Source organism: Podarcis erhardii, assembly GCF_964252035.2.
Source record: "Podarcis erhardii genome assembly, chromosome: Z".
Taxonomy (NCBI): domain Eukaryota; kingdom Metazoa; phylum Chordata; class Lepidosauria; order Squamata; family Lacertidae; genus Podarcis; species Podarcis erhardii.
In genome coordinates, this window is record NC_138504.1 from 3,171,355 (window position 1) to 3,193,906 (window position 22,552).

Genomic DNA, 22,552 nt, shown 5'->3' on the forward strand with positions numbered 1-22,552 from the left:
TTGTTGCTGTCATATTATCATGGAGGAGCCGAATGATGTTTACAAATTTATCTGGGCAGCCAATTTTCAGAAGGACAGTCCACAGGGCATTACCATTTACAGCGTTGAAAGCCTTAGTCAGGTCAATAAACGCCATATACAGCAGTTGGTTTTGCTCTCTCCATTTTTCTTGAAGCTGTTTTTCTTGAAGCTGTCGAGCGGTGAAAATCATGTCCGCTGTCCCCCTAGAAGGCCGAAAACCATTTTGGGATTCAGGAAGGGTCACCTCGGATATTGTTACGAGAAGGTTTGCTAAGATCCTTGCAAGAATTTTGCCGGCCGCAGCTAAGAGAGAGATGCTTCAACAGGTTCCACAATCCGTTCTGTCACCTTTTAAAAAAAGAGATTGGTAATTGTGGCATCTCTAAAGTCTGCTGGGATTTCTTCTCTTTCCCAGATTATTTCGATGAGCTTGTGAAGTTGTTGTGTAAATTCAATTCCGCCCACTTTGAAGACTTTGGCAGGTATCCCATTAGGTCTGCTGTCTTTGTTGTTTTTCATTTGGTTAATAGCTGTACACAGCTCTCCCAGATTTGGAGATACCCCAAGCTCATCTCTAACTTGTTTTGGGGGAATTTGTGAGAGGACCCCAGCAGCTACGGGGAAGTGGGGGCGGGTCAGGTAAGCCCCTCCCTGATGACATGAGGTGGCGTGTACACCCACCCTCTGAATGGCAATGCCCGTCAACTTGCGCCCCCCCCCATATATTTTAACGGGGCCCCCCTAAGACCCCTCGGTCCGGCTCCTCAGATGTTCTGACGGCAGAATCGGGAGGCCGCCCCTGAACCCCTGAGGCGCCTCCTGAGGAGAAAACGGCCTCGCCTCGCGCCCGCCCGTTCCCGCCTCAGACAGGCGGAGACGCTCCCGCCCCCTCCCCCCCCCGCCTGCTCTTTCTCGCGCGGCCCGGCCCCTCCCCGGCGCCTGCGCAGTACCCGCGCCGACGCTGCTCCCTCCTGCCGCCGTTTGTTATTATTGTGGGTCGCGCGGCGTCGGTTCTCCTCAGCGGCATCGATGGCGGCCGGGCAAGGCGGAGGCACCACGGGCGGCGGCGGCGGCGGCGGAGCAGGGGGCTCCGGGCCCAGCTCGGGCCCCGCCGGCCCTCCGCCCTCGTCCCCGCTGTCCCTGCCGCCCCTTCCCCCGCCGCCCCCGCCGCTGCCTCTCCCGCCGCCGCCGCCGCCGCCGCCCTGCTCGGAGTTGGGCCTGCCGGGCTCGGGCTTCTTCGGGCTGCCGGCGCACCTCACGCTCTCGTACCCGGGCACGGGGCCGGCCTGGGCGGCGGGCGGCGGCGGCGGCGGCGCTTCGGGCGGCGGCGGCGGCGCCTCGTCGTCCGCGTCGTCTTCGTCGTCGTCCTCCCCGGCGCCTCCCTCGGGCCGCAGCCTGGAAAAGGCCCTGGAGGAAGCCGGCAGCTCCGGCATCCTCTGCCTCAGCGGCAGGAAGCTCCGGGAGTTCCCGCAAGCCTCCGGAGCAGCGCCCGGGGCCGCCGCCTACGACCTCAGCGACACCACGCAGGCCGGTGAGGAAAGACAGGTGGGGCGGGGTGGGGGCGAGGTCTGTGCGTGAGGGAGAGGGGATCAGGGCTCTCTCTTGGGCAGGGGGTGTCCCTTGGCAGAAGGGGCGCGCAGGAGAAGGGCGCGGGAAGGGTGGGCGGCGGAGTGAGGGGTGCGAGGGGAGGGGGAGTTTTCGGATGAATGAATGGGTGGAATGGAGGGGGGACAAGAAGAAGAGGAGCCAGCGGGGAGGAATGGGGGGGGGGGAGAAGGTGACGGATGTGGGAGTGGGGGGGGGTGTCGGTCGTTGCATGGAGTGGGGCTCGCCGTGGGGTGGGCTGATTTTGGGCCAGTCACTCAGCCTCACCTGCCTCGCAGGGTTGCGAGGTTGTAAAATGGGGAGGAGGAGAGCACTGCACTCAGCTGTCATCTGAGGGCAGTCATTCCACCAGGCTTCCTCAGTGCCACATTGGAGTTTTCTTGTGTTTCATTTCCCTCTTCCCTCCTTTCCCCCCCTTGTATGCTGTATTTTTGTTCGTTTGTTTGTTAGAATGTAAGCCTGCAGGTAGAGAGCGTCTTGTTTTGACTTCATGTATGTAAGCTGCTCTGGTAGCCTTTTTTGGCAGATGAATTGGGGGTGCAAGTGCTCCAAATAATGAATGAATGAATGTGTGCCACTTTGAGCTTGCTGGGGGAAAGGTGGGCTTTACTGTGGTACCTCGCGTTACAGACACTTCAGATTACAGACACTTCAGGTTACAGACTCCGCTAACCCAGAAATAGTACCTCGGGTTAAGAACTTTGCTTCAGGATAAGAACAGAAATTGCGACGCTGCAGCGCAGCGGCAGCCGGAGGCCCCATTAGCTAAAGTGGTGCTTCAGGTTAAGAACAGTTTCAGGTTAAGAACAGACCTCCAGAACGAATTAAATACATAACCTGAGGTACCACTGTAAATGCAATCAGTCAATGAAGAGGATGCATCAGACATGAGGGAAAGATAAAAAAGAAGAGTTGAAGGGAAAAGAGTTGGGGGCTTGCGGTTGGAGAGGTGCCTGCATGCAAGGAGAGGGGATTGCAAAAAAGGAAGGATGGAAAGGAATGGAAATGGTGTGTGTTTGTGTGTGTTTGTGTGTGAATGAGTGAAGATGGAAGCAGGGTTTGTATAAAAGGGTACAGGCTTCAGAAATGGTATTTGTGATTTAGGGGTTTGCTATGGGGGCAGCTAGAGCTGGTTGCAGAAAATGTTGCTGGAGGTGGAAAAGGGGAAGTGGGAGGAGGCTTGTGTACATTAAGGGAGAAGCGGCCGCTGCTGAGGAAGGTGAAGGTGACAAGGGGGGAGTAGTTGCAAGTAGGGGGGCTGGGGAAGATCCAGGCCCCATGAGGAGGAGGGTGCTATGTGCAAGGATGGTGTTGGGGATGCTTGGGGAAGGAGCAGCGTATAAAGGGGAGGGGGGCTGAATTGGCTTTATTGTTTGCTTCTGCAGGAGAAGAAACTAGGGTGGCAGAGGGCTGTGCTGCCAAGGGTGGGGAAGAAGCTTGTAAAGGGGAATCCATTTTTCTCTTTAGGAGAAGAAGTTAAAGAGAGAGGGGGTTGAGTAATGGATGCTGACTTGAGAAAAGTGGTGTTTTGGGGAGCAAGGTCAAAGCTGCCTTTCTGTGACTGAGTATGAGGGAAGGGTGACAGGATTAGCATGTGGCTGGATTACAGGGCTAGGGGCCTAGTTTATTTGTTTACTTTTCAGGATAGGTTTATTTGTTTACTTTTCAGGAGATTGTTTGGAGCAATTTAAAATCTATCACAAAGGTACCATGTAAGATGCATGGGATGTTGGGCTGTTAGGTTAGGCCTGCCCTGCTGATAGAGCTGCAGTGGGAGGCAGGAGCATACCTGCGGGGCTGGCATTGTTGCAGGGAGACAGGGTGTGTGTGGCAGGGTGACATTGTGGGGATGTGCGGACAAGGTTGGATTGAGAGTGGAGCAAGATATTGTACAGCTTGTGGTATGTTGTTGGGATTAGAGCTGCACTTTTGAAGCACAGGGCAGGGGGATGGGGCTGCATTGAGAAGTATGTGTGGGGAATGCGATAATGGATTTGGGGGTAGAGAGGAAAAAAGAGGAGCGCAGTTTGCTGCCAGAAGGAGGGCTGGCCTGAAATGTCGCAGAGCATTTGAGAAGTTCATTGTAGCAGCACAAGATGGAGAGGCTGTGGGGTGGGTTGATATTCTTTTGTAGTGGATGTACAAGGTGTGTGGGAGTGGGTGGGGGATGGGTTTTCATGGGAGAAAAAACCCTGGTACTTTGTGGATTAAGGCTAGGGTTAATCCAAAATGCTACAGAGTTGCTACAGGGATGCTACAGTGAGATAGATTGCAAGTCAGACTTTGCCAGAGAGAGATTCATTCTCTCTCTCTCTCTCTCTCTCTGTGTGTGTGTGTGTGCGCGCGCGCATATATGCTCACGCGTGTGTAAATGGGATAGGAACTGGGTGCACTGCAGTTGCAAGGTGAAGCTTTGAGGCACAAGGATAGGTTGAGAGAAGGGTTGGGGAATTAGCATAATAGGGATTAGGTTAGTTGGTTAGACTTGCAAGAGAAAAAAGAAGCTGGATGATAGATGTGATTGTAGGAGAATCATGACAGATTAGTGTCTTGAGTGTGGAATGTCAGATACAAGTGACTGCTTTTAATGGGTTGCTTCTTTTATAAATGATTTGTTTGACTGGGGCACTGCTTGATGTTTAAATATGCTAATCCAGAGAGGTACAATGCCACAATGCTTCTAGAACATTAAGAAATACACATGCTGTGGTTTTGTTTATAAATACAAGCAAAGCAGCATATTGGCTATATATAGATACTTATTAAATTATAGTGCAGAGTTCTTATTTGAGGCACTCTTGGGACCAATGTAAATTTAATGGGATTCATAAGCTTCAGGAGTAGTCTTGTAGGACTATCCATCAGAGCTGTAAACATTTATGAAATCTTGCTTGGTATTCTTCCATTTCTCAAAACTGAACATTAATGATAGCTTGGAGATTGAGATGGTGGCTTAGAGTGCAGAGTTAGATAATTGATTTATCATTCTGGATGCAAGACTACAGCACCTGTGACTATTCTGTGATCCCATGGTCACTGTTGAGTCCTCATTCTCCATTAATCTCTGTTGAGGGCTGCATTTTGGATCTCTGTTAAGTTCTCTGTTTATTGGAAGGAGAAAATCTGGAAGGGCAGATGTGAAATTGGACAGTATTTTGGAGTAATAACTGTTGAGTTTGTTTACCCATTGCATATAAATTTCAGTTGCCTTAGAAACAGTACAATTAAAACAAGAGATAAAATTAATGCATGTCTCCTGCCTATAAACAGATTCTACTTAAGTATATTGAACACACTAAGATTATTACTATATATAGTGCTATCAGTATTCTTCAATATAAAGATCTTCTGTATAAAATGTCTGTCATATAGCAAAGCTTAGGTCCCCTAAAGAAGTTCATTAATTTGGCACATACATAGTTAATATGCCAAGATGTTTAGTATGTGAATAACTGCTGTTAATAACATTATCACTGTTAGTACTTTCTGCATATCATTTCCTGGTTATTTTCAATCCTCCCAGCTTTGTGTGGACTCTAGGCCAGGTATGGGGAATCTCTGGCCTGTGGGCCTAATTAGATATAGTCAGGGTTGTTATTTGATCTGCAAGACCCCCCCCCCTGCAATTCATGCTCTCCTACCCTGCACCTGATGTCATATATGAGGCCAGGTGTGGGGCAGGTAAGGACCCTGCTCCCTACTTAAAGCAAAGTTGGCAGGCACTGCTGATCAGCTGGCTCATGGCACTTACAAAGCTTTGTGTCTTTGCCCTACCATCAAAGAAAAACTTCATCTGACATAATAGTGACATTCAGGGAATTGACAGGTAGCTGGGGTCACCTACCTGTCAAAATGGTCTCTGCGGAAAGATCCCTACTCCTGCCGTGGTCCATGAAAGCTATTATTCCTCAATAAATTTGTTAGGTTTTAAGGTGCCTCATTACTAATTTTTCTTTATACAACAATGCATGTAGACAATGACATGTACAGTTAAAATATCAGGAAGTGATAATCTGCTTTTTTAAAATCAAAGACCATCTTGACAGTGAGTCCTTGAAGGCTTGCTCCCTGTCTTGCAAGCCTTTCCTGGCCTGGGAGGGTGGGGCCCTGAATGACTCCAGCTATGAAAGCTGAGACTGCTGAACAGAATCTTGGGCTAGAGCAGGGGTCAGCAAACTTTTTAAGCAGGGGGCCAGTCCACTGTCCCTCAAGCCTTGGGGGCGGGGGCGGACTATAATTTGAAGGGGGGAAAAGAAAAAATTCCTATGCCCCACAAATAATCCAGAAATGCATTTTAAATAAAAGGACACATTCTACTTATGTAAAAACACACTGATTCCTGGACTGTCCGGGGGCCGGATTTAGAAGGCGATTGGGCCGGATCCGGCCCTCGGGCCTTAGTTTGCCTACCCACGGGCTAGAGAATTGTTTAGGATTTTGTTGGGAGGGGGCTATTGCTGTTGTTGCTAATTTTTTGGATCTTATGGTTTATGTGGAATTGGTCCAATTTGGTTGTGTACTTTTTGATTATATGTTTATGACTACTTTTGTTTGTTGGTAGTTACGTTATTTTGAATATATTGAGTATAGTGTAAAATTTGGAAAGACGGCTTACAAATAAAACGATTGATTGATTTTACCTGGCTTTAGCAGTGTTAAAGTAAGAAAACGTAATGAAATTTATATTAATGAGGCCCTCTCAGTCAAAATCTCACAAAATTTTGTTTAAAGCTCTTTGTCAGAGAAAACAAGTGCAGGGGGAGGGAGCAAATTTGAAAGCAGCAATAAAATGTCCACCCTGGTTTCTTGGTTGTATTTTGTGTAGGCTGCTTTACCTTAAAGGAGCTGCTAGTTTACCTTTCAAGCTTCAATACTCTTGAGTTACGAAAGTTTTAAGTGTTTCACCTACCATTTTATAATGTAGGGTACAGCAGTCCAAATCCTCTTTGAGGGTGGGGGTGGCATTTGTACTTCAGATTGGGTAGAATGATCCTGCCCTGCTCTTCTAGCCTCTGCCTGCAAGTTGTTGCCAGTGTAACTCAGCCAGCATGGAACGCATTCTTGTGCTGCATAAGCAGAAGTGCCATTGGCAGGTTCTCTGCTGGATCCTGAGCTGGTCCTGCTGTTGTCACATTGGGCTGATTCAGGGACCATTGCTGCGCCAGCTCCAAGCTAGCCCAGCAATTTGCAACCCCCGTTTGTGTGTGACAAGGCTGTAGGTATAGCTGTGGTTTCGATGTTCATTTAAGCCTCCCTCCACCCTCAGCAACCTAGGTTAGGATCACACCCTTTGATTTGTACTAGTTCAACTTTGTTGTGGAGTGGCAGGGTTGGGCATTTTGTTGACCAAAAAGATTTGATTGATTGGTCAAATTGATAATTTTTTAAAAAAACAACAACCCCAGAAACTTTATTGCAGTAGTAGAAAATGTACTTTAATAATCACATTAGATAATTACAAATTTTGTTTTACATAAGTTAACTGTAAGATACACTAAAAATATAGAAAGGGTTGAGAGCATATATGAAACTGCTATTAAATAAATTAGCAGATACTTAGCTTGCAAAAACTAGGCAAAAGACAGCCAAGGAAAGGGTTGGCCTTGTTTCACAAGGCCAAGTAGGAGGGACACAGAGAAGGGCATCTCTTTCTGATCTTAGGAAGAGCGTAGAATGATAAGGGAATAGGTATATTATCAATTTTCCTGGACCCAGGCCATATAGGGTTTCTAAAGTAGTCACAACCACTTTTAAGGGTGCCCAGAAGAAAATGGGCAACCAGTGCAGGTGTTGCAACATAGGTATAACATGCTCCCATTGGTGCATGTCAGTAACATGGTTGGTTTTGTTTTCTGGACCAATAGGTAAAGGTAAAGGTACCCCTGCCCGTTCGGGCCAGTCTTGCCAGACTCTAGGGTTGTGCGCTCATCTCACTCTATAGGCCGGGAGCCAGCACTGTCTGCAGACACTTCCGGGTCACGTGGCCAGCGTGATGAGCTGCATCTGGCGAGCCAGCGCAGCACACGGAACGCCGTTTACCTTCCCGCTGGTAAGCGGTCCCTATTTATCTACTTGCACCTGGAGGTGCTTTCAAACAGCTAGGTTGGCAGGTGCTGGGACCGAACGACGGGAGCGCACCCCGCCGCGGGGATTCGAACCGCCAACCATGCGATCGGCAAGTCCTAGGCGCTGAGGTTTTACCTACAGCGCCACCCGCGTCCCTCTGAACCAATAGCACATCCCAAATACTTTTAAAAGTATGAAATAATTGCAGAATATTATTATCTTTGACTTTTATCCTGACACATCAGGCTCAGCAAAGTAACAGCAACAAATAAGGGTTTATAATCTTTTAAAAGGCAGAAGTGTCAGGATTGAAGCTGGTTAAAGATCTTGGCTTGTTCTATCTTGGCAAGCATAGTTTCCTGACTTGGACATAACGGGATGCTGATTTTTGATTAAAGACTTCCTGGATTAATCACAGTATGCTGAGGAGGGTTGAGGTGGCAAAAGAACAGAATATGTGGACACAAGGCTCATATTAGGTCACTATATGTATTTCATAACGGGGTCACTCCCTGGTTCTGCAGTAACCCAGGACTGCTCTCTTAAGCAGGAGAAGTTGTGGAGAACAAATGACACTGTGTTCTGTTGTGAGAAGGGTGTGCATCTTTCCCCTGAATTTTTCCAGGATATTCCATATTTCATGAATACATTTTTATTAAAATAGGGCATAAATCCTTAAGGTAGAGTCCAGCAGAATGTGAAAGCCTCAGCTTATTATACAGGCAGATACACTGAGTTCATGTTCTCCCTGTTTCTTGTTTAACAGGAATAGAATGTGGCTTCCTGAGCACTGCTTTTTAAAACTAGGCTTATAACATTCATAATTGCAAAGAGAAAAAATGTGATGCGTGGGCGATGTTGGCTTAGGGCGCAAGGAGCAAAATGTAGCTTGGGCTGCCCATGGTTAGAGGGCTCTTGAAATGAAGTGGTGAAATATAATTTAACGATGCGTCTTGCATGTTTTGGATGCCAAAACTTGAAAGTTATTTCATTTGCTTTTTGTTTGGAGGCTTGCCCTGCTTGTGTGATGTGCCAGGAGAAATAAGTTCAAATAAACCTCTTCAGAGCCTTGTATGGCAGTCATGGGGTTTTGAGGCTTGGAATCCTCTTCAGTGCTGCAGACACTTGACTAGTTACCCTCAGTCTTGTCAGCTATCAATAGCAAACTATATAATTGTTAAATAAATAATCTTAAGTATTTTCTTTTCACTCTGGAACATGCAAAAGAATGGGGGTAAGCCGCAACCATATGAGAAGAAAAATCTGGACTTCCTGCCATTACGAAAATCATACAAAAAACAGACTAAATTCCATGCTTACACTGTATTCAGCAGCAGCTTCAGAGATAAACTAGATCTGTAGTCTTTAACTTTTTCAAACTTAGGAATCTTCTTCAAACCAAACATGTATTTGGAGACCCTCTGCATGATGGTAGTGCTGTTGTGACTCTCTTTAAATCAGGCCGTGATGCAGTAGTGCAGGGGTCGGCAAGGCTTACTGGGCATGGGCCGGATCATTCCTGCGGAGATCTTCCATGGGCCGGACCGGTGCAGCTTGATGCCGGAAATCGCATCTGCTCATGGCTGTGGCGCCAGAAATCGCTTCTATGCATGCCCAGATGCCAAAAATTGCACCTGCGCAGAAGCGATTTTCTTTATCTGGGCATGTGCAGAAGCGATTTCCAGTGCCGCGGACATGCACAGATGCAATTTCCGGCGTCTGGGCATGCGCAGAAGCGATTTCTGGAGCCACGGAAGAGAGTCCCTGTGCCATGCTGTGCCAGTTTAGCGCCGCATGCGGGGACTTGCTGAGCAGGCGGCTCGGTTCAGGGGTGGCTCTTGGGCTGGTTAAACAGCCTCCATGGGCCGCTTCCGGCCCATGGGCCTTAGGTTGCCTAACCCTGCAGTCGTGGTCCCAACCCAACAGTTAAAGGCCACTAATCTATACTGCTTCCCCCCTTTTCTTTTTCTCTTTCCCCATAAAATTCTATTAAAGTTTTTTCATAGTACAATAAGATACAAGAAACAAATCTAGATAGAAACGAAAACAGAAATAAAAAGAATCCCTGACTCTCACACAGGGTCTTTCATTAGCCATCTATTACCTTCACATGTATACAGTCCCTTCAGTGACCCAGAGTAGAGGACACACACACATACAGTGGTACCTCGGGTTACAGACGCTTCAGGTTACAGACGCTTCAGGTTACAGACTCCGCTAACCCAGAAATAGTACCTCGGGTTAAGAACTTTGCTTCAGGATGAGAACAGAAATCGCACGGCAGTGGCATGGTGGCAGTGGGAGGCCCCATTAGCTAAAGTGGTGCTTCAGGTTAAGAACAGTTTCAGGTTAAGAACGGACCTCTAGAACGAATTAAGTTCTTAACCCGAGGTACCACCCGAGGTATCACTGTATACAGTTTTCCACCAGCACCACGCAGTACTTCCAGTCCCCCTCAGATAATCGTATCAAAAGCTACCAAGAAGCCCCGGTGAATTAACAACTCCCCTTTTCTTTCTCATGACATTAGTCATCCTTCAGGGCTTTGTGCAAGTACTCTTTAGTTGCTGTCCTGCCATCCTGTTGTTGTTTTGTGCCATCTTTCAAAGGAACACTTTGAGGTTATATAACATGTTTCTCCCTGCATTAATAAAATAATAATAATATCCATTTATGTCTTTGTTCAGTGGACCTTAAACTCTCCTTCCTCTTTGTGAACAATTAAGGCAAAGGCTTTAGTCATGATTTACTTTCATCTGCTGAGAAGTAGTACAATTAGTGCCCCAGAAGGCTGGATCCTCATGTCTGGCCCAAAGCATACTTTTCTGTTTAGATTCTTTCTCCTTATTTGAAATAGCATTTCATTTTCTAGTACCTTTTTCTGTTAAGGAACCTTCTTGGGGATCATGTTCACATTAATTATGTTCTGCTGGGTCTTTTAGTTGGTTTCTCTAACTCGTATTCTGTGGCAAACTACTGGCAAATAAACTAAATAAAAAAATTCCTTCCAGTAGCACCTTAAAGACCAACTGAGTTAGTTCTAGGTATGAGCTTTCGTGTGCATGCACACTTCTTCAGTTTCAGTGTATCTGAAGAAGTGTGCATGCACACGAAAGCTCATACCTAGAACTAACTCAGTTGGTCTTTAAGGTGCTACTGGAAGGAATTTTTTTATTTTGTTTTGACCATGGCAGACCAACACGGCTACCTATCTGTAACTGGCAAATAAACTGTTCCATTATCAGCCTCCTTAGATATAATGGCCCTCATTAGGTATAATGACCAGACAGACTTTTGCCAGAATTGTGCCTATTAGAAGCACTAAGAAGTTTTGCTAAGGTCTTTCCGAGGCATGTTGCCTTTCTATAAAAACGTTGGGTGTGGTAATGTTCTTTTTACAGATAGGTAGCCGTGTTGGTCTGCCATAGTCAGACACGAAAGCTCATACCAAGAACTAACTTAGTTGGTCTTTAAGGTGCTACTGGAAGGAATGTTCTTTTTGTAAGATTAGGCATAGCAACACCATGGACTTGGAAAAGCCAAATATGTTATTGTGATAGCCAGCATTTTACTACAAAGGTTCTTGACATATTTTGAGTATAGCCTAGCAAACCAAAAGTATGTAAGATTCCCTTAAGTATTGTTTTTTTCAGAGAGGGGAGAAAGAAAACCAGTATAATCTTTATACTGTATGGTACAGTTTTATTAAATATACAAATGAAAGAACAAATGAAAGAGAAATACCCACAACATATATTGCAATATTGTATATTGCAATACCCTTTAGTTCACTTCTATTATTTGTGTTTTCCAAGTTGATTGACTGAAGAATTGACTGAAGAATCCATAGAACTGGTTTACTGTAGTCACTTCATTATTATGTATTTTTAAATGATATATTTTGTATTTAAGTCCCCCCTATAATTCACTTTTTGTCAGTTAAGTCAGTTATTATTTATGTTTGGACAAATTTGTAAATATGTCAATAAAATTTGTCAATAAAATATAATTTATGCTGGTTTTGGCACTGGTGCAAGGGAGATGCCTTCAGTAACAGCAACAATAGAACCTGCCATTATGGGCTTTTTCTTGAGATTAGTTGAATCACTGACATGGTGCTTACATACTAGTATCTCCCCACCCCCACCCCCTTACATAGAAACATAAGCCCTATCCCTTAGCAACAAGAAATTATAATTTCCCTTCTTTGAAAATGAATTAATATCTTTCTCTGACATTGCAACTGAGTATTGTGAAAATGACAGATGTCAACAAATGAACTATTACGGCTTCAGTCTGAGCATAAGCACATAGAATAGATCATTATTCAAGGTCCTTCTGTTCTGGTCCAGGGTAGATAAGCCAGCAAAGAAATAGACAGATTTTTCAAATGTGAGTTCTTCTAATTCTTTAGGAATGAACAGTGCTGGATGACAAGAAGCCTCAGATTTAGTTGTGTACTTCCCGCTACAAGAATGTCTGTGTTTGAAAGTGCCCTCTTGACCCAAACATAGTGTTCACCAAATGCCATGAGAATCTACTGCAGCACAGGCAGGAAAAAACAACCAGCCAGCCAGAGCAGGGATGAGGGTGGGAGGTGGATGAACCACCAAATCTAAAACCTTGTCGGGCTCTTGCCACCCTCTTGTGGGGAGGGAATTTTTATTCTTCCCCTGTTCCTTTCTTTGTTTTAAATAGATTTTATTCCTGTTGGGGCTAATGAGGAGGAAAATCTGTATGATCTCAGGGCCAACATACTTCCCCAACATTCTAGGACTATTTTGAGAGAATGAGAGGGATTTGGAACCCCAATCCTTTCCACCATTGGAGCTCTAAATGCCGGGAAGCACCAGCAATGGTTCATTCCATGTTGGCAGGAAATGAGTTTCCCTTCTCTACCTGAAGAGGGTGAGATCTGTAGTATCCCATGGCTCCTATGGTGGAGTGTTAGAAAATCATTCATATATCTATTGCCAAACAGCACCTTAAACCTGGGTTATGGTCGCCAGTGAAATTTCTTACTATAATTAATTTCATTCCTATACTGCTTTATATTTTAAAGAGATAAAATCTCAAGGCAGTTTACAACACATAAAAACATCAAATTAAAAAATCCAGAATAAAACAAATGCAGGCTTCAAGGAGAATATTTCAGATCCTTCTCTAAGTGACATTTTGCTTTCTCCGTATTTATTTATTTACCTACTAAATTTATATGGCTGCTCCATAGCAGAAGTACTCTAGGTACCCAGTGTGGTGCAGTTGTTAGAGTGTTGGATTTAGACCTGGGAGATTAGGGTTCAAATCCCCATGCAGTCATAAAGCTCACTGGCTGACCTTAGGCAAGTCACGGCATCTTAACCTCACAGGGTCATTGTAGGGTTTAACCAAGGAGTGGGGTGAACTTGTACTTCTTGGATGAATAGGTGGGATATAAATGCTATAAATAAGCCCTTCTGCTTACCTGCTTAAGAAAGCTGGAGGGGCCTGCCAGATGGGATGTCAGTTGCCAACCTGGCACCCAGAGAGATCTCCATGTCACAATTGGACTTGCACCAGTTGCAAAAACACCTGGTGCTTGAGGAATTTCTAACACTGCTAGGATGCTCTCCTAAAGACTATACAATTGTGCCCAAAACTTCCTCTTTCTTCCAGCAGTATGAGGAAGCCATGAATGCCAGGCATACTATAATGTATAGCTACTTTATTATTATTATTATTATTATTAGTAGTAGTAGTAGTAGTAGTAGTAGTGGTAATAGTATAACATAACATCCTTCATCTGACGATCCCGGGATGGTTCACAACAGAAAAAACTTCAACCCCTTCATACTATAGAAGCTTTTCAATAGGACTTGTTACCCTTCGTTTGGAACCAAGTTGTATTTGTTTACCATTAAAATATCAGATTCGGGTAATGATAGGTACATGCCTCTCATCCCTTATTGTGGATAACCAATCTTCTGCACAGTCTTCAATAGGGTTTATGTGTTGCCAGACCCACTAGTGACTTAAGATTCTTTCTTGAGCGTTCTTTTTAACCCTTATTAAAGAGCAAAGAAATGGACTCAAGGTAAGCAAACTGTGTGGCACTGTTTTTCTGTAGCAGCCTCAAAAGACTTTATCTAAAAAGAATAAAAAAGTACCATATTGATTCTTCCGGAAGGGTAAAACTTCACCTCAACTCACCCCTCTGCCTTTCCCCTGCAACTGAATAGCAAACTTGCTTTACATCATAACAAGTCTTTGCTAGAGCAGTATATAAACTCTGATAAAGATTGCCGGTTCATATTTCTAGGCTAAGCTAATCATCACTTGACAAATAGCCAAGCTTTACAAGAAATGGAATTCAGCAGGGCATAACTACCTGCTTAAGGACAGAAACCCCTCTTTGATGACTTCCTTGGAATTTACACTATGTTCAGTATATTGCAAGTTTTTTTAATAACTGAAAGATAGGATTAGTATCGAAAGAATATGGTCTGTAGGTCAATATGCAAAGCAGGATACTCCTTAGTGCACATCTATGATGACCACCTTAAATGCAGCAGTATCTTTTCTTCCTTCAGTTTGAATGGATTTCTTTAGCGGCCCAATCCTGATCTGTGGCTTCGACAACTTGGAAAGATATACAGTGGAACTTTTCAGTTTGAGTGATAAGCAAGCAGCATATTTTGAGATAATTTGTGTGTGTGTGTTCATTCTCTGAAACTCCAAACCCCTTAGAAGCCAGAAAGTTAACCTTACTAATGTGCAACACTTTTGCTGCCATTTGAGTGATAGGCTTTTTAATTGTAAATCCAGAGATTGTGTTGTGTGGAACATGAACCCTTGCCATTTTTTGTGTTCCATGGATGTGTTTTATTTTATTTTTTTCAAAATTTTAATTGATTTTCACAAAATTATAAACAAACAAACAAACAAACATAAATCATAACCTTATTAAAACTAATCTTATTAACATTGTTAAGTGACTTCCTTGTATCCCCCTGGTTAAATTTCAATGCATATCATTTTAACGGTTTTCCAAATCAGTATTCTTATAAAATTAACTTAATCACTTAACATCTTTCTTTCTCTCCAATTCAGCATTAAACATATTAATTCATCATGTTACATATTTAAATCCTAAGTCTATCTGGTAATTGCAAGCTTTTTCCAATTAGTTTAACTTAACATATTTAACTAAATAATCATTAAATTTCGTACATTTTTCCTGGTACTCCTCCTCCTTCTGGTCACGGACTCTTCCAGTCATGTCGGCTAGCTCTGAAAGATCCATCATCTTCATCTGCCATTCTTCCACTCTTGGTACTTCTTGCGTTTTCCACTTCTTAGCTAATAAGATTCGAGCAGCAGTTGTGGCATACAAAAATAATTTAACATCTTTCTTGGGCAATTCCAAACCTGTTATTCCAAGGAGGAAGGCCTCTGGTTTCTTTATAAATGTATATTTCAACTTTTTTTTCAATTCATTATAAATCTTTTACCAGAAGTCTTTCACCTTGGGGCAGGTCCACTACATATGATAGAAGGTACCTTCTTTTTCTTTACATTTCCAACATAGATTATCACAGTTATGATAAATCTTTGCTAATTTAACAGGGGTCAGATACCATCTATACATCATTTTCATTATGTTTTCCTTTAACATTGTACATGCAGTGAACTTGACCCCTTTCTTCCACAATCTTTCCCAATCCTCAAACATTATGTTATGTCCTACATCTCTTGCCCAATCTATCATCATGGATATGTTTTATTGAGGAAACGGGAAGAGATGCACACATTTGGAAGTACTGCTTTGTGGTTGTATTAATGAATGCAGTCCTAAATTGGTGCTAGTGTTCCTGTGCACATGAGGCGACTTTGAGGGTTGTTCAAGCATACAGTTGGGAGGTTGCCCCTGTAATGAGGGATGCAAAATTTATATGCTTGAGCACTGGCCTTCAGACAGCACTGAGATGGTGGACCTCCAAGGCTTTGAAGTAGGGTAGATAAAAATCAATGATTTTTTATTTTTATTTTTTAAAAATCGGATTTTTTAATATATAAATCAGATTTTTTTGATTTAAATCAGATTTTTAAAATAAAATGCTTTTGGAGGAAAAATCTTTCTAAAGATAGTTTTTTATTTAAACTACATCATAGTCCAAAGGCTATTCATCAGGAAATAAGGATTTGTTTTAAGTTTTTCATGTGTACTAAAACTAAAAAACACACACGTTTAACCACATCAGTTAATGAACATGGATACGTATGCTATAATGTTATTGCTTTAGTTAAATAAATTGTTTAAATTGTTATTAAGGAAATTATTACTTTTTTCCTTCCAATAAAGTACAGCAGAAAAGTTGTCCAAATATAAAGAGTTAACTTATTAAACTTCACAATCATTTCATAATTATTTGTCTAAGTACGGTATTTCTAATAGTATGACCAAATCAGTAATTTTTGATATAACTGTAAAAGCTACTCTGAAAATTTATTATTCCAAAAATGAAACCTTCCTCTGGTTGTAAATATTAAGATTATACCAGCAAGAATGTAAAAAAGAAAGAAAGATTTAAATCAAGTCTTACTGACTAGGGATTTAAATCAGGTCTTACTGACTAGAGATTTAACTCATGATTTAAATTGATTTAAATCAAATCCATGCTGCTTTGAAGTAACTTGATTATTGCTACTGGGAATGCCTGAGAGTGGAAAGGATTGTGGCTTTGAAGAGACTTTTGCTGAGTCTGGATTTAAGGGGGAAGATCAGATTAAGAAGCACCATCGAGGGGTTTGGGACAAGTGAATAGATGATAGCATTTGGGTTGGTCTTTTCCTAAGCCAGCTGTATCTGTCTCATTAAACAAAACAGTTACCTACTTACACACATGTAATGCTTTCATGACACACATGGGCTGTGTAGCATGAGAATAGACACCTGCATTCCTGAGGAACTCCTGAAGCGTGCTAGATTAACTGGATAACTACTTTGTAGAGTTCCACACTCCTACTACCCAGTTGCTCTTCTGACCTTCTTTGCAACATGCACATGCTGTAAACAAACTATCATTATTTGTATGCTGGAGGTAGTTGCATAGTTTACCTGAAGAACAAAGACATGAATATTTGTAGATAGGTTAATAATAGCCAGTGTGCCTCATTACAGTAGCAGGTATTTGGAAATGTTTGGGATAATTTATGCCAAATTTGTATGGTGTCAGTGCGCTAACTCTACCATTTTATTAAGAGGTTTAACATTCAGGGCAGAAAGTAATTAGTGTGTGGCTTCCTGCAATGCAGATTGATTACTATGATCTCATCTTTTAGGCCTTTCATTGTGTCTAAATGACCTTTACACCATCTTAGTTATAATCCCGTGTCTGGCACAGTATGGGTTAGCTGATTCTGTGTTGCAAACCCCACCCCTACCCCGCCACGTGCAGTGTTTTTATTACAAACATGGGATTTGTAACTGTGAGAGCATAAGAAGAGACCTGCTGGATTAGACCATAGGCTGATTTAGCTCAGCATTCTGTCCCCAACAGACTTCACAGATGCTTTTTGGAGCTTCCAAACAAGGGGTGAAAGAGACCAGACCTCCTCCATTGGCTTTTATGCAGCAGCTGGAATTTGGTGTCATGCTGTGCCTGGACATCCAAGATGCATTTTGCCATTGTGGCTCATTATAAGACCAATTCATTTGTCTAACCCCTCTTTAAAGTGATCTGAGCCAGTGGTGATCTCCACAATGTGTGTGACAGTGAAAATTCCATAAATTCTGCCCTCTGAAGTACTTTCTTTTGTCTGTTCTGCATCTGTTGTATGGTCTGAAAATACTCCCTATCCAATTTTATTGAGTAACCAGGAATGTAGGGTTATAAGAGATGTAGGGGAGGGGGGTATTTATTTCGTTCATGCATACTTTTATAAGTCCCCCAGTTATGGTATGTTTCCCCAGCCACCTTAGTAAAGACCCCAATTACTCCTAACCCTTTGATAATTTTGGTTTCTCTTTTCTTTAGAAATGCAGTGACCAAAGTGGTACACAGTACTCTAAAATGACCAATAGACTGATACAAAGGCGTACAGATGTGGGCAGTTCTGATTGCAACTTTGTAATAATCCCTAGTAAGGAATTTGCCTTTGCACAATCCTCTCATATGGAATTTATTATTTTGATCCACTACACCCACAAGATCTTGCCTAATACAGTGGTACCTCAGGTTACAGACGTGTCAGGTTACAGACTCTGCTAACCCATAAATAGTACCTTGGGTTAAGAACTTTGCTTCAGGATGAGAACAGAAATCAGGCGGCGGCAGCGGCGGCGCAGCTGCAGTGGAAGAGGCTCCATTAGCTAAAGTGGTACCTCAGGTTAAGAACGGACCTCCAGAATGAATTAAGTTCGTAACCAGAGGTACCGCTGTAAGTCACTTGCCTGTTCAGATCCCATCAGCTTCCATATATGAAGTTTGGACCATTTCCCTCCGCACCTATCCAGTTATTTGACACCCATTTGCAGTTTTGTTGCCCATTCAGCTAATCCAGTGGTACCTCTGGATACGAACAGGATCCGTTCCGAATCCCTGTTCACATCCTGAAGCGAACATAACCTGTACGTGCGCAGGTTGTGATTTGCCTCTTCCATGCATGACGTCATTTTGACCGTCTGCGCATGCGCGAGCGGCGAAACCCAGAAGTAATGCATTCTGTTACTTATGGGTCACCGCAGAGCACAACCCTGAAAGCGCTCAACCAGAAGCGTATTTAACCCGAAGTATGACTGTATTGACAAATTAAATTAAAGGTGCCTGAGAATTTCTGTTAGCTATATTTGACGTAGTTGTTTAGATGCCCACTTTGGAAGAAAACCTGAATTCATGGGTATCTGGTTATCACCTTCCACAGCGAAGAGGGGTGGGCGCACACATGCGCAAACACACAAAACTGCACAACTGTTGCTTGAGGCTAAGGCAAGCACCTAAATCTTATTTGAACATGATATTCTGTAAAGAACGGTGTACACTGATGTATACAGATACATAATACTCAGCGTGAAGAAGATATTCTGCAAAAACTGTTGGAATAAAATGTATGAGAGATGCACATGAGAACAAAACTAGGCTATGAAATGCCCACATTATCTATGGAAAACCCAGCTGTGCCTATCTTTAAAATGATTCTTTGTAGATAGTTCCTCTGTGTCTCTTCTGGTTTTGCAGGTAGTTGACAATTTTATCATCATGGTTTACGATACACATGGTTTCAAATACACATGGTACGAATAAAGGTTGGGGAAGAACAGGGAGGATAGAAGAAAATAATTGAATGTGGCTACCCAATCCTGTGACCTCTAGCATTATAAAAGCATTTCCATCCGTAGTACATGGAGGAGTGTCTGCCACATGAACCTGCTAAAGTGGCAAATAAAAGAAAAGGGCCTTTCTGGTTATGGCTCCCTTTCTAGAGAAGGTATTTTTGGCATCAGCTATTCTCTGGGAAGTTTTAACCTCTCTATCCTGCTGCTATGATTTTATACTTTGCACTGCAGCTGATTTGTTTTCTTGACTATGACTAGCTTTATATTTAAGCACTGGCCTGGCAGCCATTAGTGACAAGGGATCAAAGACACCACCTTGTGCCATCTGTCCATGCATGGCAACTGAGCTCAGATGACGCAATGCCAGGGTACTGCTTGCCTCAGAGGTGTACTTAGTACGCACTAGAAATTTTGTATATTTTATTTTATTGTACAGCACTTGGTAACTGATATGAAGCAGTTTATAAATATGCAAATAAAATAAATAATTGCATGCAGGTAACTGAGTGGGCTGATATAAAATAATTGTGTGCACGCTAGAGGGCGCTGGGGGGGGGGTGGAAGGTAGAATGCTCCATCAATCCTCTTCCCACCCAGCATGGAGGCCAAGTGGGCTGATAGAATAAAAACGAAATAGGCAGGTGGAACAGGATTTTCCATCCCTCCCCAGCCACCCTCCTGCAGGCAATGTGACATTCTTGAAAGCTAGTTGGGCTTATTTGCACGGCTAGTTATGACTATTTAAAATACAGTGTTGTTAAAAACAACAACACCATACCTAGCTATTCTGGAGAAAGTTACCCTAAAAATCTTTGAGATTGTTAGTGAAAAGGTTTATCATATTTGATGGTAAAATACTAGACTTATTGCAAAAATATTTTTCTTTGAATTTACACTCCAAGGTGTCTTCCTATATAGCCTCAGGCAAATGACTTTTCTGATTCTGTACAAAGCTGTGATTTTTCTGTGTGAAACAGGAGAGTACTTATCTGTTCTCACTTCCGTGTTTCTGGCAGAATAGAATGATGTCTGTAGTCTACAGACAAGGAAGGAAACACTGTGGCTTTAATAATTATTAATCAAGCTTTTGAGGTTATGTGACATTGGAGAACACAAAGGGATGAAGTCAAAGAAATATTTCTTATTTATTTCACATGTAAAAGTTAGTATGCAGCAATACTTGATCCCATAGTTCTTGCTGATGCTTTCTCCCACCCTTTGAAAAGAACTATTGCTGTGAACCACCCTGAGATCTTCGGATGAATAAGGTCTCTCCCCCCCATGCCCACCTTTATGCTCACTTTTTATTTATTTATTATTATTTTGCCAAGTGTTTAAAGCTGAATGTGCACAATTAAATGCACATAAGTTGTGGGCTTCACTATCCAAGTTGGTGGCTGTCACTGCCTCCTGCAGGAGTGGGTTCCATTGTGTGTTCTTAGGCTGCTCTTAAGTTTGGGAGAAAGATTAAGTGGCTAATCCAAATCCAAATGCTTCATGGAAGAAATTAGTTTTTCAGAGGTGGATGCCTTTTCTTAGGACAAATCAATTGCTGATGGAACAAGAGTTTGCTGGAGTTGCTTTGCTTGATGGGTTACTGAGAGGGAACTGTGGCTCCTTTCTTTCCTCTCCAAGAGCATTGGACAGGCAAACTTCAGGCTTGCGGGATTTCCTTTGTTCTTTACTAGAGCACTGAAAGTGCAAAATAGTGACTTGGCGGGAGAATATTTTTAGAATTAAGGAGAAGTGTGCCATATTACATTTCACAAAAGCCTATCTTACCTACTTAATTTATCTAAATACTGGTGGAAGGGAGTTCCCTTCTATCCCCAGAATTTGAAATGAGCAGAAGATGATTCCAATCTATATAGACTGTGGATGCTTGATTTTTCATCTATCTGTGCTTTAATTTCCAAAATAAAATTGCCTAACAATTCTACTAAAGCTTTTGCCATCGTTTAAGAACAGCACATTTCTTGCACATCTCTCAAATGTAAACTAGAAGACTGAGCCGTGGAAATGTCTTTTCTCCTCTCTTTTTTTTAGATCTCTCCAAGAACAGATTTACTGAAATTCCTCCTGATGTGTTGCAGTTTTCACCACTTGAGACATTGAACCTCTATCACAACTGCATCAAATCAATCCCTGAAGCAATTAAAAATCTGCAAATGTTAACATATCTCAATATCAGGTAGGTAATATTTTCCTGCTTCCTAAATGTAATTGCTTGACATCCAAGGTAGCCTGTTTAGCTCATGACTGTATCAGCGTCCTCCTGTGGGTGACAGTTGACTGAAGAACCACTTTCCAGTCAATAAGTCAAAAGGTAGAGCATAAGGAAGTCTAACTTTGTTCCTGGTATTCCTTTTTTCAGATTGTGATGTTTGAGAGGCAAAGGTAAAAGTTTTAAATTTCAGTTTGAGCTTCTAGGAATGCTAAAAGAGGTTTGCTCATTCTGCATGCCTGTGAAAAATTTGCTGGACCAACTACAACACAGGAGAGATTGATGATGGGTTGTATCCAATGTTAGTCATACTTGGAGTAGCCACATGCCTCACTTAGGTCTATTAATTTCAGCAGGTCTAGTCTGAGTAAAACTTAGTTGGATACAGGACAATGTTTCCTGAAATAACATCAGTGTTCTCTTTGTGTGTGTTGTGTTTGATTATTTTTGAGTTGGAGTATTTAGTGTTAGACACAAGTGTAGCGTGAATAATGTACAACTTTCTTTCTTGCTGCATGCATGTCCATATACATGGCAAAATAGATACATACATGGTGGGTAATTCCCCCCCCCCCATTGCAAAGACTAGAAAAATGTATTTGAAGTAGCCTTTTGCCATTGTGAGTCTGACAGCTACTCCAGCTTTTAAAAAATAACATATTGTCATAACTTGCTTTTGTAAACTCTTTAATAAAACTGACTGTTGTCTGTAGTTAGCTTGTCAGCTGTGCTTTTAGTTTTTAACTTTGAGAGACAGAGGCTTTCCTGCTAATTCTGCATGTTAGCTTTGTGACTTATTTAAATTAGTCAGATTTAGAGAGTTCAGATGTTGTAGTAGGAGAACTGTCCTCTTGTTACCTGGTACCTTGTTCTACAACAGTTAGGTCCTAGCTTTAAAAATACAGTCATACCTTGGGTTGAAATTGCTTTAGGTTGAGCACTTTCGGGTTGCACGACCTGGAAGTAACGGAACACGTTATTTCCGGGTTTCGCTGCATGCACAGACAGTCAAAATGATGTCACGCGCATGCACGGAAGTGGCAAATCGCGACCCGCGCGCACACAGGCGCGGGTTGCGTTCACTTCTGGTTGCAAATCGGGCTCCAGAATGGATCCCATTCGTATCCAGAGGTACCACTGTAGAAGTGGCTGCAGAGAAGACCTACAAAAATGCTTAATTGGCATAAGAAGAGGAAAAGCTAAGAGGCCCCTAGGCATGAAAGGAGATTATAGGAAGCCACAACAGACCTCAGATTCATAAAAAAGAGATTGTGGAGGAGAGAGCAAAACGTTAAAGGGAACTAAATGACAAAAAGCTTTAT

At 42.7% G+C, this 22,552-nt stretch overlaps 1 protein-coding gene across 4 annotated transcripts in view; it reads left to right on the top strand.

The window, feature by feature from the left end:
• Nucleotides 1-1,035: 1,035 nt before the first annotated feature.
• The window catches only part of LRCH2 (leucine rich repeats and calponin homology domain containing 2), a 56,063-nt gene continuing 34,546 nt past the window's right edge, over nucleotides 1,036-22,552 (top strand). For all 4 annotated transcript variants that reach the window (XM_081846745.1, XM_081846746.1, XM_081846747.1 and 1 more), the window contains exons 1-2: nucleotides 1,036-1,552; nucleotides 21,053-21,197. In XM_081846745.1, the coding sequence (XP_081702871.1) occupies nucleotides 1,051-1,552; nucleotides 21,053-21,197 (647 nt within the window). In that variant the 5' untranslated portion in view covers nucleotides 1,036-1,050. The remainder of the gene's footprint in view (nucleotides 1,553-21,052; nucleotides 21,198-22,552) is intronic.